Below are 16,848 nucleotides of genomic sequence, written 5' to 3'. Positions count from 1 at the left end.
TTAACGAACGTCTGCGCTGCACACAGAGAAATACATTTACGTATCTGCATCGAAGAAAAGTCGGCTTTATTTTCTAGGGCTTAAATGCTTAAATACTCCTTACGGCGTTACGGCAAACAAATCGGTGCAGGCAAAAAGGACTCAATAATGATACAAATAATTGCGCGCTTCTCTCAAACAGTCGTTTGCGAGTGTATTTTTTACTAGATTTTTTTTCTACAAGTAGTTACATGTTTTTATTAACTTAAAATTTGTTATTATCTTAAGATAACTAATTTAATTAATTAATAGTTAATTTGTTATTGTCTTAACTTAAGATTTGTTATTATACACAAAAATATGTTTTTTTTTTCAGGTCGTCAGTGTCTGTCCTGAACCGACAAGTGAAGGTTAGGATCGTTGGATGGGGGCAGTAAACGACCGGTCGTTGTGGAGATTTTATAGAGGAGCTTGAATAGGAGACGGGAAATATTCTGATTTCAAAAATTCCTTATCACGAGAAATAATACGAATGAAAATTACTTAGTAATATTATGAAGACAAAAATATATTTAATCATGGAATCTGCTCGCAAAATTTCACGAAAATCGGTTGAGAATTTGCGACCCGTAGAGGAGAATATCCGGACATACGATAGCATTTTTTCCTAAGTTGAAACGGAGAACTCCGCTAACGCCCGGTCAATAAGAAGGTACATTATTTTGTACTTAAGGTACAGATAAAATCTAAATAGTTTACGGTTAAATTATGGGGCACTTTGTGTCGATTTTACAGGTCTCAAATAGGTAAAGCCTTTAAATTATTTATTATTAAAATATTGATTAGGTATATAAATCTACGTATCTAGTTTACGCAGCTTACTTACATGAAAAACACTTATTATAATTAAATTTTACTTGTTACGTTAATCGAAATATTAAACCATGTAATCTCCATAAATCCCGAAACCATTACAACACAAAATACGGCGCCAACTCCTGTAATCCTCCAAAACGCTGCTCCCTGTGATCCAGGGGATACTTTATAATTCATGGCAACATTTTAGACAGCTTACGTCATGTGATCTCGCAGAGCGCAGTTAATTATTTAAAGTGCCCCATCTCATTTAGTTCCTATCCATGTAGGTAGAGCTTAATGTTAAGCGATAAAAATAACATCGAGTCTCATTAGACTAACACGTGTATCATTAGGCATGTTCTGCTAAACTTTTACGTGAAGGACAGTGAAGGTTTTTATTTGATAACTAGCATCTGCCTACTATTTCGGCTACTTCATCATCTTCCTCGCATTAACCCGGCATTTTAGCCACAGCTGGGAGCCTGGGGTCCGCTTGACAACTAATCCGAAGAATTGGCGTAGGCTCTAGTTTTTACGAAAGCGACTGTCATCTGACCTTCCAATCCAATCCAGAGGGCAAGCTAGGCCTTATTACGGGATTAAGTCCGGTTTCCTCACGTCTCCTTCACCGAAAGGCGAATGGTAAATATCAAATGATATTTGGTACATAAGTTCCGAAAAAAAAACTCATTGGTACGAGCTGAAGTTTGAACCCGCGAGCTTCGGATTGAAGGTCGCACGCTCTTAACGCTAGGCTACCAGCGCTCGCGATTTCGTCTACGTAATAGTCGTTAAACGCGACCCCGTACAAACGTTCACTTTCTTCTTCACCTTCCTACGCTAAAAATGCCTGGTAAAAATGTATTTTATAAAAGATAAGTAGATTATAAACTTATTCTTTTTACCAGTTTTATCCGGATCCAAGGGTTTCGGAGCTATTTTGCGTGGTTGTATAGCAAACATGCAAATAAGTATGTAGAAATTGTAGAATAATAACAATAGACCCTTTTTCTCAAATTCATCTTAGATAAAGTTCGCGTTGAATGCAGTAAGGTTCATTATTGAGTGGGAAATTAAAACACGTCCTGTTGCTATGATTTTTGTAATGCGACTAAATAAGAAATGCATGTATAAGGCTGTCACTAGGTATGATGATAGGTATTTGTGTGCGCGTTAACATACCGCCGGCCAAAGGACTACTAAGTCCTTTAAAAAAAAACAATTATACATTTTAAGAAATTAAAAGCATGCAAAATAGATTGATAGGTACATTAATCATTAATCTCTATTGGTAATAAGCATAGTTTTGTAACAGGTCTTTTCACCACACTATCACCACTTTTAACACTATACACTCGCGTAATATGATCTGGACCTGGATGTTTAGCGACTATTCGGCCGAGAGCCCATTTTCCAGGTGGAAGATTGTCGGTTTTAATGAGAACAATCTGTCCCTCTTTGAACTCTTCTACTCTTTTCAACCACTTTGGTCGCTGTTGCAAACGTGACAGGTACTCTTGCTGCCATCTACACCAAAGATCTCTAACCAATTTCTGTGTATGCTGCCATCGTGATAGTGAGCTCATTCTAACATCTTTCAAGTCGGGCGATGGGACGTTTATGGGTGCTTCGCCGATCAGAAAGTGCCCGGGTGTAAGGGGTTCTATGCTGTCTGTATCGTCGTTATCAATTGGACATAACGGCCTTGAATTTAAGCATGCCTCAATTTCGCAAAGGATCGTGTTAAATTCTTCGAAGGTAAGGTGAGAGGTGATGATTCTTTTTATGTGATGTTTCAGGGATTTTACACCAGCCTCCCACAAACCACCAAAATTCGGACTATAGGCGGGGATGAAGTGCCATTGCGTACCGTCTCTAGCCAAGGAATCGGAAATTTCACCAGCGAAATCTAGTTGTGCCTCTTTCCATGCATTAATCAATTCCTTATTGGCGCCAACAAAGTTTCTTCCTTGGTCGCTCCACAAATGGTTGCATTTCCCTCTCCTGGCCACAAATCTCTTGAAGGCAGCTATAAAAGCTTCAGAAGTCAGGTCACTGACTAGTTCTAGATGTATGCATTTGACTGATAAGCATATAAATATAGCTACATACGTCTTAGTGGTCTTTGCTCCTCTACCCTTAGACATTAGGGTAGTGAAAGGTCCTGCAAAGTCGACGCCACTATGTAAAAACGGTCTAGCAGGCGTAACTCGTTCTCTTGGCAGGTCTCCCATCAGCTGTGGTTTAGGAGCAGCGTTTTGTCTGACGCATACAAGGCATTTATTGACGTGAGCCCTTACCATGTTCTTTGCCTTTATAATCCAAAATTTGGAACGTAAATAACTCATCGTGAGTGTTATTCCACCGTGCAAGGTCTTCAAGTGTGCGTCAGCTATTATGAGAGGAATTAAGTTATTTCTGTTACCCAATATTAAGGGATGCTTTTCTTCGTTGTTTATGTTTGCAAGTCTAAGCCTTCCTCCCACTCTCAGTAGACCTTCTTCCAAATAGGGATTTAAAGATTTTATAGAGCTCCGTTTGTGTACTTGTTTGTTTGTCATTATTCTGTCTATTTCTTCTCCAAACTCTTCTTTTTGTACAAGTCTTACACATATTTGCAGTGTGCGTTCGAAGTCGTAAGTAGTTAGATTTAAATTGTCTATTTTCAGTTTTTTCATGTTCAGAAATTTGCGGCAATATGTGATTGTTTTTATTAATTCTTGTAAATTATCAAATTCTTTAAATTGGTCTGTCAAATTACTCTCCTTCTCGCTTCCATGCACGTTTAAATTTGTCTGTATCACATTCTTGCTTTCTATGTCAGTGGAAATGACATTTGGTCTTCTGTATTCTATTTCTTTTCTAGATAGCCATTCTGGCCCTTCCCACCATAGCTTAGAAGCCTTCAAGTCGGACAAGTACATTCCTCTGGAAGCGATGTCGGCGGGGTTATCCTCTGAAGTGACATGATGCCATTGGTTTTGACTAACATTGTTTGTTATTTCCACAACTCTGTTTGCCACAAACGTTTTCCATCTTTGTGGTTCGCCGAAAATCCATGAAATTACAATGGAAGAATCTGTCCATGCGAATATTTGTGAAGCTGGTATTCTCATAGCACGGCTGACTTGTCTTAACAATTTTGCCAACACGACAGCTCCACACAGTTCCAATCTGGGTAATGAGACAGTCTTCACGGGAGAGACTCTTGTTCTCGAAGCAATCAACCTTGTTTTAACTGTACCATCCGCCCTTTCTACTCTAATGTAAACGGCTGCCCCGTATGCGGAGATAGAGGCATCACTGAACCCGTGTATCTGAATATTTGCTCCTTCAGTGCTCAAAGTGTCAAGCCATCTATCAATACGGATCTCATTGACATGTCTCAAGTCTGCTCTTAATTGAAGCCATTCATCTTTTAAGGGTTGATTAAGTTCCTCGTCCCAATTCACCTTTGCTAGCCACAACTTCTGTATCAGTATTTTAGCCATCAGGACACATGGTGAGATCCAGCCCAGAGGGTCAAACAATTTCTGGATATCAGACAAAATTGTTCGTTTGCTGATGTGATTGTTTACTTCTGGAAGGTTGAGGTTGTACTCGAATTGGTCTGTTCCCATGTTCCATTGAACACCAAGTGCCTTAATCGTGCCGTCCATATTTAAATCAAGATGCGCGTTAGCTGATCTATCTTCGGGCTTCAAACTTCGCATAAATTCAACACTATTGGATGACCATTTTTTTAGCTGAAATCCACCCTTTCGCATAACTTCTTGCAATTGGTTGCTGGCTTCTATGGCTTGTTCGGTGGTGTCACATCCCGACATCAGGTCGTCGACGTAGAAGTCTTCTGTGATCATCTTTGCTGCAACAGGAAACTTGTCTCCTTCATCTATAGCCAGCTGTCGCAAAGTTTTAACTGCCAGATATGGAGCTGAAGCTGTTCCAAAAGTTACTGTAAGGAGACGGTAATCTTCTATTTCCTTGTCGCTGCTACTTCTCCATAAAATTCTCTGATAGTCGGAATCTTCTTTGGTTGTCAGCACCATCCGATACATCTTGTGAATGTCTGAGACGAAGCATATAGCGTGCATTCGCCATCTCATTATCAAACTTCGCAAATCTTCTTGTAACACTGGCCCAACCAGAAGGTCGTCGTTTAATGAGAAACCATTGGTACCCTTACACGACGCGTCATACACGACGCGCGTTTTTGTAGTTTCCTTCTCTTCTCGAATAATTGCATGGTGGGCTAAGTATACACTCTTCTTTGTATGTATTTCTTCGGTTGGTACCTTTTCCATGTGCTTCTGTTCGATGTAATCGTCAATCACCTTTACATATTCTTCTTTGAGCTTTGGCATTTTTAGAAATCTTCTCTCTAGTTGTATTAATCTGTTCTGTGCTATTTCTCGTGTATTTCCTTCACATGCTCGTGGTACTTCTGTTTTTAAAGGTAATTTGACGATGTATCTTCCTTCTTCATTTCTTTTGTAGGTACTTTCGTAAATTATTTCACATGTTTGTTCTTCTTCAGTTAATGTTCTCTTTGTATCTGGTTCTACCTCCCATATAGTCTTCAATAAATCATCAACATCGACTTGATGATGCATCGTAATGAAAGATTTTTCTTGTATACTTGTATCCGTCTCTCCATTATCTCCAAACAAGATCCAGCCAAAGTATGTTTTCTGAGCACATGGTGTACCCGGTGGACCCTTAATTATTGGTGTATTTTCTTGGATAATCTGTGCATATACTTTCACTCCAAGGAGAAGATCTACTGGACCTGGTGTATTATAACTTGGGTCAGCCAGGTGTAGATTTTGTATGTGTGACCAGTTGCTTGTATTCATAGTTTTCATGGGCATTTGAGTGGTCAATTGCTTAGAAATCACATAGGCTCGAAGCTGTATGGAATACGACGTTTGATATTGCGACGAAACCTGTAATTGAACCACTTGATTTGCGTTCGCCTTTATAGGCCCCAATCCAGTTATGCTTGCTCTTGTTGACTCTCTTTTAAGTTTAAGTAATTGGGCCGCTTTCTCACTGATGAAAGATGCCTGTGAGCATGGGTCGATGAGAGCTCTCAGTGCAATGGTGTGACCTTGCTCGCTCTTAACGTTTACGATTGCAGTTGCTAATAAGCCATCACTATGTCTAGCTGTGTGATGAGATGCAATTGCCACGGTAGCTTGAATTTCTGGTTCAGTCTCGTTGACCTTGGAGAGCGTCGGTTGAGTCTTGCTATCTTGTTCTGCTGTTTCCGGGCTCTTGGAGACATGGACGAGTGAATGATGGCGCTTGCGACATATACGACATGACATGGGCAATCGACACTTGAAAACCGCATGTCCTGGCGCTAGACAATTATAACACAGCCTATTGTTTTTTGTATATTCACATCTCTCAGTGGGTAGCATCTTTGTAAAGTCTTTGCAATGAGCGAGTGTGTGATTACCTTTACACATGACACAACTCTTCTCTGTGTGTGATTCTGTAGCGTGGAACGTGCGTTCTTTGTTTACTGTTCTTTCGCGCGGAGTTGATGAAGCAGCGGTGATGAGCTCGAGCGTTCGGAATTTAGCTTCCAGAAATTTGACGAAGTCTGTCCACTTGGGTAATTCCTCAGAATCGTCCTTGTGAGCGTACTCCTCCCAATCCTTATGTGACTCCGGGTCCAATTTCTGCACTACCAGAAAAATGATTAAAGGATCCCAGGAATCGGTGGCCATGTTCAAATTTTGTAAACTATTTAAGCATTCAGTTGTAGTATCCAATAATGATTTCAGTTGAGTGGCCGACTGAGTATTTAATTTCTTTTGCATAAATAACCGCTTCAATATAGAATTCACTATTAACTTTTTGTTTCCATACCGTTTTTGAAGAATGTCCCACGCTTGTGTATAATTACTCTCGGTAATTTGAACGTGCTTTAAAATCGCCTCTGCCTCGCCGGATACACTGGTCTTCAAATAATGCAATTTTTGTACATTACTAAGCGACGCATTGTTATGCACAATAGACAAAAACAAATCTTTAAAAGTGGGCCATTGTTCATAACCACCAGTAAAACTTGGAAGTTGAATTCGAGGTAATTTTCCCACTTGGTTATCCGAGTTACTTATATTGTGGTTGATTTGTTTTGTGTTGTTGTTCAATAAGTCCTTAAGATCGCCTTCAATGTTCAGGTATAAATCTTCGTAAATAAAGTATTCTTCGTTAATAAAATATTGCGTGACAGCTCGTTGTTCGCGTGGCATAACCTTTATAAGTTCTTGATGTGTTTGTTTGAACGTCGCCCAGTACTGTTGTAAGCAATTTAATCTCGCCTCAACATAACCTCTTGTTAATCGTGCCTTAGGGCATTTCTTTAAATTCACTTGTGTTTTCTGAAGTAAACTTGCCGTATCTTGCAAAACAGTCATCAATTGATCCGCCGTAGCCATTTTTCGTAACTTCAATCTTCACTTATTCACGTAAAAACACAAGTAAACACAATGTTTTGAAGTAAATTATTTAAGTTGAAACTAAATTGCATTGAAGTCGTATCGTTTTAACTTGTTTCTATCGGCTTGTTTATCACATTCTTTTGTTCTCGCGGCCAGGTGTCCGACGGCGGGCGCTCGATGCACTTTTTCCTTATCCGGATCGTTTGGACCATATGTTGAATGCAGTAAGGTTCATTATTGAGTGGGAAATTAAAACACGTCCTGTTGCTATGATTTTTGTAATGCGACTAAATAAGAAATGCATGTATAAGGCTGTCACTAGGTATGATGATAGGTATTTGTGTGCGCGTTAACAGTTCGCATCTTAGATAAAATATCTACTGGGTGATATTTAATTATATTTTCCAGCTCTAAAATCGTATATAAAAACCTATTCGGTACCTACCTACCTAATGAAATATTTCAGTTATTTAATGAAAAGAATTATGAAAAGACTACGAAAACTAAGTTTTAAAATTATATCTCTTTACGAAGAGCGCTTTTAATTAAATCTACCACTTTATTGAGCATAAAAAGTTTGCCGTATGAAATGAAATTCATTTTAAATGATTTTTTTCTTTTCTATTTACTCAAGAAGAGATTTAATAACGAGAAGGACTTTTTCTCGTTTTTCTTCAAGCGCTATGTTGAACAAATTAATGTAGCTTTGTCTTTCAATACGACTATATTAAAGTCACGTTATTATTTATTTTAATTGTCTTTAATAGTATTAAAGATAGGTACGAAAGTACTGAAGTAGTTTAACAAATTTACTTACTTATAGCGCGAGTTACGAGCGTAGCCGATAACACGGTTTTCCCGTTTGTAGCGAAAAGCGCCTACGATTAGCGACACACGAGACGGGACTAAAGTATTGCAAAACATTTAAAAATAATTATAGAATCTATACATGAATACCAGAAACTATAATTACCCACTGCACTGATATGCCTCTTGAGAGTAGGTATAACAAGACATACTTACAGGTGGTCCTCCTCGCGTCGTGTTTCTGATTGCTAAGAGTCGTGAAACTTACAGGTGGTATCTATTACTTATTGTTTTCACTACTCGGGCGGGAGACGTCCCGCCAGTCATCACATAAATTGCCATTATTGTCCTTAGTTTACATAAAACACAACGCTTTTAATTTAAATTTCGATGATCAAACGCAAAATAAACTTACGGAGCTGCATTGAAAAAAGGAAGGACGGCGAAAAAGAAAAATAACGAGAATAAAGGTTCGTTCGATTTATTGTTGAAGTAGCCTGGGAGTAATGAAACTGAATAATGCATGCCGTGAAAATTGCCGTGGACTTAGGGTTGCAGCGTTTTGAAAATTCAACGTGGATGTAAATATTTTAGAGGGATTGGTGACCTTTTGAAGAACTAATAGGGAATAGGAGCGGATAATAGGAGAATGAGATATATCCATGTAAAGGTGACAGTCCATTTCCAACGACAGCAGCACTACCATTCATTTCACTATGGAAATTGACAATAACACCGACGCGTTCGTACTAGTAGTGCAGCTGCGGTCAGAAAGTTTTGGCGGTTGCAGTATCATCATCATTCTCTTGCCCTTGTCCCATTCACTTGGGGTCGGCGCAGCATGTCTTTCTTTTCCACACCTCTCTGTCGCCCGTCATTTCATCATTCACTTCCGTTCGTTTCATTTCATCTCTCACACAGTCTATCCACCTTTTCCTCGGTTTTCCTCTTCTCGTATTTCGCTCCACATTCATTCGTAATACCTTTCTCGTCACATGACTTTCATCCCTCCGCATCACATGTCCGTACCACGCTAGGCGATTTGCCCTTACTTTTTCTGTTATGGGTGCAACTTTCAGGCTTCCTCTTATATACTCGTTCCCGTATATAACCTGTCGCCATTTCATCCATCCTGTGCTAATCCGATTTTTCACGCACTGTACGAACGAACCGAGTTGCAGTATATAAATGAATTAATATATATGTCAGTTTTTCCCTTTCATCTCTACTTTAAGGTGACATTCGGACGGCAAATGCAGCTGCAGCATTGCTATGAGGCGTGGACACGGCCGTTGTGACTGTCATCATGCTCCTAGCGTTTGTCCCGTACTGTGACAGGGTCCACTTTCCTGAAATTGCTCTAGAAATTGTATACCATTTTTCGGGGTATTTATCCGTCTAATAACGCAACACCTACGACCTAAGAATGGTAAGAACATCAATAAAACAAAGAAAACGTTGTATGTTATCCATTATGCCACCCCTGCAAAAGGTGCCTGCGCCGTAAGAGATTCGCGTGTGAACACACAGCGATTAGGTTTTCATGAAGCTTTGACGGCGATGCGCTTTCTGCCCAGAGCCGATGAATAACATTACCGAGTGCCCCGATATTGCTTCTGAAACCTTCCACATTTAAAATAAGAACCAAGAAAGAGGAATCAAATCACAAAATAATCTGATTTTACATTTTTGAATTTTATAACAGAAATCAAAATGTATTATTACTTAGTCATCGATTTTTTACCGGAAGTTTAGTGAGTTAAGTTTTCATGCAATTGGTGTCATTGTTTTTATATTTTCTAATATGCTTCCTTTCGTTTGCGTGGTAGGTACAGAGCTTTATTAAATGCTTGATCAATAAATGTAACATTTGCGTGTTGGCGTTTTTTATATAATACAAAATAATGTACCTAATCCTATAATTATCATACCCGTTGCGGGTTTTCAACTAGACATAGATAGGTAGGTACAGTGTGCCTATAAGAATATAAATCCATCGTTCAATAGAAATGGCCAGCAAGAACCATTAAGGTAATCCTCTTACCTCTCAGCCACACTATTACTGAAATCACAACACTTTAAAAAGCGAAACATCCATTGAAGTTAAAACTTTATAAAACTTTCTTGCGTTCCAAGAAAGCAAGCAATGTGTATTCTACAATTCGTAAATACGCAAGATTGTAGAATTTTAAGATATTATAATACGGTAAGTAGATGGAGCTCAGGCAAAAGGTGGATGCTGCATTAAATAATTGGGCCATAATTTTAAGAATTAACATCGTCTATAAGGAGCTTAGGTGCGTCGGCACTTTCCGCTAGCCTTAATGTTTAAAGTAACTTTGTAGTCTAATCACGGACTCCACATAAAGAGCAGGGGAGTATTACCTAATTAGGAGTTTTAACTGCTATTTTCTTCCGTTCGGGGCGCCATCGTAAGATTACTAAGCTTTTTTTAGGATCCACTATGCGAGCGCTGCCAACAAAAGCTTAAAACTATAAACCTACACTGACTGTCTGTGCATCTGCATTACGTATAGACTATTAGTAGTAAAATAAAACGTGATTACTTTTAGATGTGTTTCTTCAGAAAGATAAAACGTAATTAACATATTAAATTTAACCATTCAAGCACAAGTCAATAAGTTACTAATTAAGAAATATATATTTACTGTTAAGATGACTCCTAGGGCGACACTCATTGTACGATGATCCTAAAGTCGTTACTCTGCGATAGATACGTACGTTCAAGTAATTTAATTTCAGTACGTCTACCATCAGTTTTGACATTGTCATATATGTACGCTCACGTCTACGTAACTTACTTTCTATGCATCTCGCTCGTACTCGCATATTAGTGCAAGCGAGATGTACAGAAAGTAAATTACGTAGACGTGAGCGTTATGTCAATGTCAAAACTGGTAGTTAGTAGACGTATAGTACTCTTTCGTACCTTGACATAGTGATAATAGTATGAGGTCCCTAGCGACTTTCATATTAATTGTCACTGTGACAAGGTACGAAATATTACCTACTGCAATTAAATTACCTATTTGACTGTAAGTACTTCTTCATATTATTATGCCTAAATCAATGAGATTTGATTGTCCAACTTTTTTTAGACTTTTAACCATTAGAATACCTACCATAGTACAGTCAGGGAACGGTGTTGTTGGAACCCTTAAACCTGATATACGAGTAGGTAACTCACAAGCCTGATTTTTTTGGTATCAGTTAGTGTAGGTACATTGTGTACTTACTAATATGTATGAGTATACTCACCGCGTGTGCCGCAGTGTGGTCACCCCCGACACCAGACACCATTTCCTTAGCAGGTCCGGTGCATAATTATTTAGTACAGCACATATATATCGCTTGCCATACAGAGGGGCAGAGGAAGCAGCATTTATGCCACCCGGCCACCTCTCGGCCCACTTTATAGTAGTTAATCTTACTTACTTTACGTATTTTAGGGTTCTGTACCTCAAAAGGAAAAAAAATGGAACCCTTATAGGATCACTCGTGCGTCTGTCTGTCTGTCCGTCTGTCACAGCCTATTTTCTCGGAAACTACTAGACTAATTACGTTACGTTAAACATGGGGGCCTCTTCTGGGGGTAAATGTGAAAGTTAAAAAATAAAGTTTTTCAAACTATATCGTGTTGTATATCAAATGAAAGAGCTCATTTTGAGAAATACATTTTTTATCTTTTTAAATAAATAGGTTAGAAGTTATTTAAGAAATTAGCCAAAAAAATACCAAGGTCACCTTATCTCCGAAACTACTGGCTCTAAAATATTTGTGGGAACAATCATGGTATATACTCCGCCTGGTACTCTCTTCCCGTCTTTTCGTGGTCATGTGACTGACACAAGCCTACGTCATCACGCGACAGCGCTATATGATAATAATATGCGATAGCGCTATATAAAGTGGCAATGTTATTGTGACGTAGGCTTGTGTCACTCTGGGAAGAGAAGACCATATTTTATTAGACTATGGGAACAATCGACTGACATCGTGTGTTGGCAAGAAACAGTTTGTGATAGACAACGACGAAATGTTCATCTGGCGATTAGGTAGCTGCAGAGTGAATATTTTATTGTTGTCTATCACAAACTGTTTCTTGCCAACACACGATGTCAGTCGATAGTTCCCACATATTGAAAAAAATACACAAAATAGTTCTTTACCTATAGATGAAAGGAAAACCTATTAGAAATGTGCTGTCAAGCGTGAGTCAGACTTAGTGTACGGAACCCTTGGAACGCGAGTCCGGCTCGCACTTGGCCGATTTTTTTTATTTTAAACCGAATTAACTCCACCAATAAAATGGCAAATTAAGCCATTGAAGCGTCGATACCTGTTATACCTACACACATATAACATTTCAATATTAATTATGTACTCTGCTAGTAGGTAATGAGGCATACCGGCAACCTCGACGGGTTGTAAATTATTATAGTAATTGCTATCGACGTCAATAATATATTTACACTTCTGGGCCTTAATCCATTGTAATATGGCGATTACTGTATACATAGTTTTGATACGGATCGTAGATACCGGTGGAAGCTAGTTAGATTTAGACCGAGATCGATCCTAATGTGGGATTCGGATAATTATAACAGAAACCCTTGGGGATGATTTAAATAGAAGTAAGATTACCAATGATTAACGTGCAGTTTTTTTATAAATTTTGCACGTAGGTACTATGTGTAGTATCTTTGCAACTATGTATGTAGAAATATTGCAAATATACACATGTTATTTATATACATAGTAACTACATGTACCAGCATCTCTGATTATTTCTTAGTTGATTAAAGATAACTTGACCCGCCCCGACGACGACTGACCCTGGTAACACACAATATACGCACTATGAGGACTGACGAAAAGATCTGCGAGCTGAAAGAGGAACTGAGCAGGTTACACTGGGACATTGTAGGATTATGCGAAGTCCGTAGAGAGGGGGAGGACACGACAACCCTGAAGTCTGGTAACTTGCTCTACCACCAGGAGGGCGACCAACAGTCCCAAGGTGGTGTCGGGTTTCTCGTTCACAAGTCCCTCGTAAACAACATAATAACCATCGACAGCGTGTCGAGCAGGGTGGTATACCTAATACTCAGAATATCCAAAAGATATTCGCTGAAGGTCATTCAGGTATACGCACCGACCTCGTCACACTCCGATGATGAAGTAGATGTGTATGAGGACGTAAGTAGGGCCATACATACTTCTAAAACCTACTTTACTGTTGTTATGGGGGACTTCAACGCAAAGTTGGGCAAGAGAAGCGGTGATGAGTTGAGAGTGGGGAAATTTGGGTATGGGCAACGGAACCCTAGGGGTCAGAGGCTGGCCGACTTTCTGGAGAGAGAGGAACTCTTCATGATGAACTCTGTCTTCCAGAAGCCGCCTCACAGGAAATGGACCTGGATGAGTCCTGACGGTTCCACGAGAAACGAGATAGACTTCATCATGACCGACAAGAAACGGATATTCAGTGATGTCTCTGTGATCAACAGGGTAAAGACCGGTAGTGATCACCGAATCGTAAGAGGCTCACTAAATATAAATATTAAACTTGAAAGGTCCAGCCTGATGAAGTCTACGCTCCGACCTACTCGAGCCCATGTTCAAAACCCCGAAAGCTTTCAACTCGAGCTCTCTAACTGCTTTGCTTGCCTAGAGAACTTGGCTTCAGTGGACGAAATCAACGACGGGCTAGTGGAGACTGTCCACACAGTAGGGTCTAAGTTTTTTAGACCCCGCCGTAAAGATAGACCTCAGAAATTGACCGAGCAAACCTTAAACCTCATGGCTGAACGACGCTCGCTACAGTTGCAGTCTCCCGATGACGCGAGATCATATAGGCAGCTCAATAGACGTATATCTAAGTCCTTGCGACATGATCTGCGTCTCTTTAATACTAACCGTATTAAAGAGACTATTGAGCGAAACCAAGGCTCCAAAGTGTTCGCAAAGGACAAGTCTATTGGGCAAAGCCAGCTGACAAAGCTGAAACGGGAAGATGGCAGCATAGCGTCGAGCAAAGCGGAGGTTTTAGGCGAGATCGAGAGGTTCTATGGACAGATGCCATATTGACTATCGGTACATCGAAGTGTTGAAGTGTTTGTATAGTAACGCCACCATGTCGGTCCGAGTACAGGAGCAGAGCACGAGGGCGATTCCATTGCGAAGAGGCGTAAGGCAGGGAGACGTTATCTCTCCGAAACTGTTTACTGCCGTAATGGAAGACGCCTTCAAGCTCCTGGAATGGGAAGGACTTGGCATCAACATCAACGGCGAATACATCACTCACCTTCGGTTTGCCGACGATATCGTAGTCATGGCAAAGTCGATGGAGGAACTCAGCATGATGCTCGATGACCTCAACCGAGTTTCACAACGGGTGGGCTTGAAAATGAACATGGACAAGACGAAACTTATGTCAAATGCCAATGTTGTGCCCATCCCAGGCTCTGTTGGGAACTCGGTACTCGAAGTTGTTGACTCGTACAAGTAGAACCTAGGACAAGTAGTCCAATGAGGCAGGTTCAACTTCGAGAAAGAGGTCAACCGCCGAATCCAACTCGGTCGGGCAGCGTTCGGGAAACTACGTAATGTCTTTTCGTCCGACATACCTCAGTGCCTCAAGAGAAAGTTAAATCAATGTGTGTTACCAGTGATGACTTACGGCTCCGAAACGTGGTCTTTCACTATCGGCCTCATCTCAAAACTCAAAGTCGCTCAGCGAGCTATGAAAAGGGCTATGCTCGGAGTTTCTCTGCGTGATCGAATCAGAAATGAGGAGATCCGTAGACGAACTAAAGTCACCGACATAGCCCACCGGATTAGCAAGCTGAAGTGGCAATGGGCAGGCCACATTGCACGTAGAGAAGATGGCCGATGGGGCCGAAAAGTGCTCGAGTGGAGACCACGGACTAGCAAGCGTAGCGTAGGACGTCCACCCACAAGATGGACAGACGACCTTGTTAAGGCCGCCGGAGGACGCTGGATGCGGGTCGCTTCCAACCGGTACGAATGGAGGTCCAAGGGGGAGGCCTATGTTCAGCAGTGGACGTCTTATGGCTGAGATGATGATGATGATGATGAACTTGAAGAAATACCTAAAACAGATCATTTTAACGAAATTTATATTTGATGTGTTTTTGCTCAAAGTTTTTTACTAGGTACCTACTTTTGATAGTTAAGTAATCAATAACGTGTGTCTGTGTCTCTTTAATTAACAACTTTAGTTGAGTAAACAATAACGTTCAATCTTCCCACCTATTTAAATATTTGTTTAAATATTATAGTTATTTTTATTTTTTACTGTATTTTATTATTTTACGTTCTTCGACAAAGCTAGGTTTACATCCGAAAGCTGTAATCTTGAACTTTTGAACGCCAGTGTACCTATATAATTAAACAATGTATCCTCGTATTTACTGTCGGCTTCGCAACGTTCGGTTCTTGCGTACACCGCTGTGCACATAAATCTTGCCAGTGTTTGTGTTACCGCCTAACGAACCTGCTGCGTCTAACTTGCATCGCTAGTGTTGTGTCCTGGGAATATTGGGAATTTCTTGCATATAGAGACAATTACAACAAAGGGGTTGCGATATTATCACTACTAAGTAGGTACACCTTTATAAAACAAAGTCCGCGTCTTTCTGTTTCCCATATAACCATTCCAGTCGCAGAATCACAAAGTGGTAACTAAATGTCAGATGTGTCGTAACAGAGTCCACACAATGTGTCTAGAATTGTTTCGAAACAAAGTGTCGTCGCCGTGTCTACACTTTTCCGTAACAAGGTGTCGACACATTTGTGTGCACTTTGCGTGCGGTTTGCGACTAAATCTGACAGCAAATTTGTGACAGCAAATGTCAATATAAAATACCTCTTGAAAACCAAGGTTTGTCAAACTACTATTAGTGTCTCGTGTGCTCGTAATTCTAGTAAGTCATCATGGGCAATGCAAATGATAATAATCGACCGAAACCATATAAACACCCAGCACCCGTCAACCTTTTACAGAAAAGTTTTTAAAGAAATTCAATAAGCTACTTAGGTCAGGCAACGAATGCTCTAAAAGTTGTAGAGGGAAATGCTCGGAACTCAATTTTTGACTCCGTAACTCGGTTTGACAAGTTAGGAGGTGAACATATCAAAAGTCCCCGGCCGTAGCCCTTGAGCGGGGGGGAGAGAGGGGGCTTTGAAGGTCCCATTTTCCCGTTTTTCGATTATATCTCGGAAACTATGCATCTCAGCGACATGGCCACTTATACAAAATGAAAGTTAATTTAATTTGTTACAAGTTTATTCAGTCAATTTTTTCGATATGTTGAATAGTTTTTGAGATATCCGCTCTGGAAAGTTTATTTAGGGCTCTCAATTTTATCTTGATATATCTATATCAGTGAAGGTACTAGGCCGTGTTTGGTATCGTTTTCGTATAAATCTGGGGTGCTGAATCCATTTAAGATATCACATTGACACCATTCCACAAAATAAAAATAAATCTTTTCAGGGTTCCGTACCTCAAAAGGAAAAAACGGAACCCTTATAGGATCACTCGTGCGTCTGTATGTATGTCCGTCTGAATACACAAAATAGTTCTTTACCTATAGACGTCAGGAAAACCTATTAGAAATGTGCAGTCAAGCGCGAGTCGGACTTAATGTACGGAACCCTTAATACGCGAGTCCGACTCGCACTTGGCCGGTTTTTTGAAACT

The 16,848-nt window shown here is 40.0% G+C and overlaps 1 protein-coding gene across 1 annotated transcript; it reads right to left on the bottom strand.

The window, feature by feature from the left end:
* Positions 1 to 1,961: 1,961 nt before the first annotated feature.
* LOC134802976 (uncharacterized) lies at positions 1,962 to 7,594 on the bottom strand. The gene has a single exon (XM_063775715.1). It carries the CDS (start codon positions 7,287 to 7,289, stop codon positions 2,109 to 2,111), a length of 5,181 nt encoding a protein of 1,726 aa, XP_063631785.1. The 5' UTR covers positions 7,290 to 7,594; the 3' UTR covers positions 1,962 to 2,108.
* Between the last annotated feature and the right edge of the window lie 9,254 nt (positions 7,595 to 16,848).

The sequence above is a fragment of the Cydia splendana genome, chromosome 2, assembly GCF_910591565.1.
Source record: "Cydia splendana chromosome 2, ilCydSple1.2, whole genome shotgun sequence".
In the NCBI taxonomy this organism is placed as follows: Eukaryota; Metazoa; Arthropoda; class Insecta; order Lepidoptera; family Tortricidae; genus Cydia; species Cydia splendana.
Note: the sequence above shows the minus strand (reverse complement) of the source record. Positions and strands in the feature narration are given on the sequence as shown.